Source organism: Arachis ipaensis, chromosome B07 (genome assembly GCF_000816755.2).
Source record: "Arachis ipaensis cultivar K30076 chromosome B07, Araip1.1, whole genome shotgun sequence".
NCBI classification, from domain to species: domain Eukaryota; kingdom Viridiplantae; phylum Streptophyta; class Magnoliopsida; order Fabales; family Fabaceae; genus Arachis; species Arachis ipaensis.
Genome location: NC_029791.2, coordinates 83,112,843 through 83,113,527, shown reverse-complemented (window position 1 = coordinate 83,113,527; position 685 = coordinate 83,112,843). Strand labels below are relative to the sequence as shown.

The following is a 685-nucleotide window of genomic DNA, read 5'->3' as shown; positions in this document are numbered from 1 at the left end:
TATTCTTTTTTATATTTATATAGGTATAGATAGATAATAAATGAGCGGTTACCCAAAGATTGTCCAGCGCGTGTAATACAGTACCCATGATAATAAAGCAACCCTTGCGCTTTCCTTTTCACCCCGTTCTTTTTCGCGCTCTCTCTGATCCAATCCTTTTTTACCTTACCTCTTTGTCCCTCTGTCACATGCTGTGAAATTTCATCATCCGCTTTTACTTTTTCTATTACTCGGACTCTTACCATTACCGGTTATTTTTCCTTTGGTTTTACATCCTATACCCATTACCCCACACTTTATTAAGCGCTCTCCCACACACACACCCGGATCAGCTAAGGCCATCTACTCTCAAACACATTCACTCTTTTGTATTCGTTCTCTCTTTCTCTTCACCAGTTACTCCCGTTTTGAGCTACAATGGAAGTGAGTTATCCTTTTAAGTTTTAATTTACTGCTGGTTCAAGTTCCATTATTTTTCTTCCTAGAGTATGCATTATTGTTGTTTTGTCTTATTTATCGATGTATGTGTGATAATATATATATTGGAGTACTACTACAAGAGGAGCCATGTACCAGCATTTGGGAGCTGGGATTGGAATGACAACCTTCCATTCACAGAGTGCTTCGAGACAGCGAGGGAAGCTGGTTGGCTTCCATACAGTTACTCTGACCAGTCTGAGGTCGG

At 40.0% G+C, this 685-nt stretch overlaps 1 protein-coding gene across 1 annotated transcript in view; it reads left to right on the top strand.

Moving 5' to 3' along the window:
• LOC107608005 overlaps window positions 145-685 on the top strand; it is a gene marked incomplete in the record, with an annotated part of 7,204 nt that continues 6,663 nt past the window's right edge. Inside the window, 2 exon segments of the mRNA XM_016309898.2 lie at window positions 145-423; window positions 549-685. Coding sequence (XP_016165384.1) covers window positions 418-423; window positions 549-685 — 143 coding nt within the window.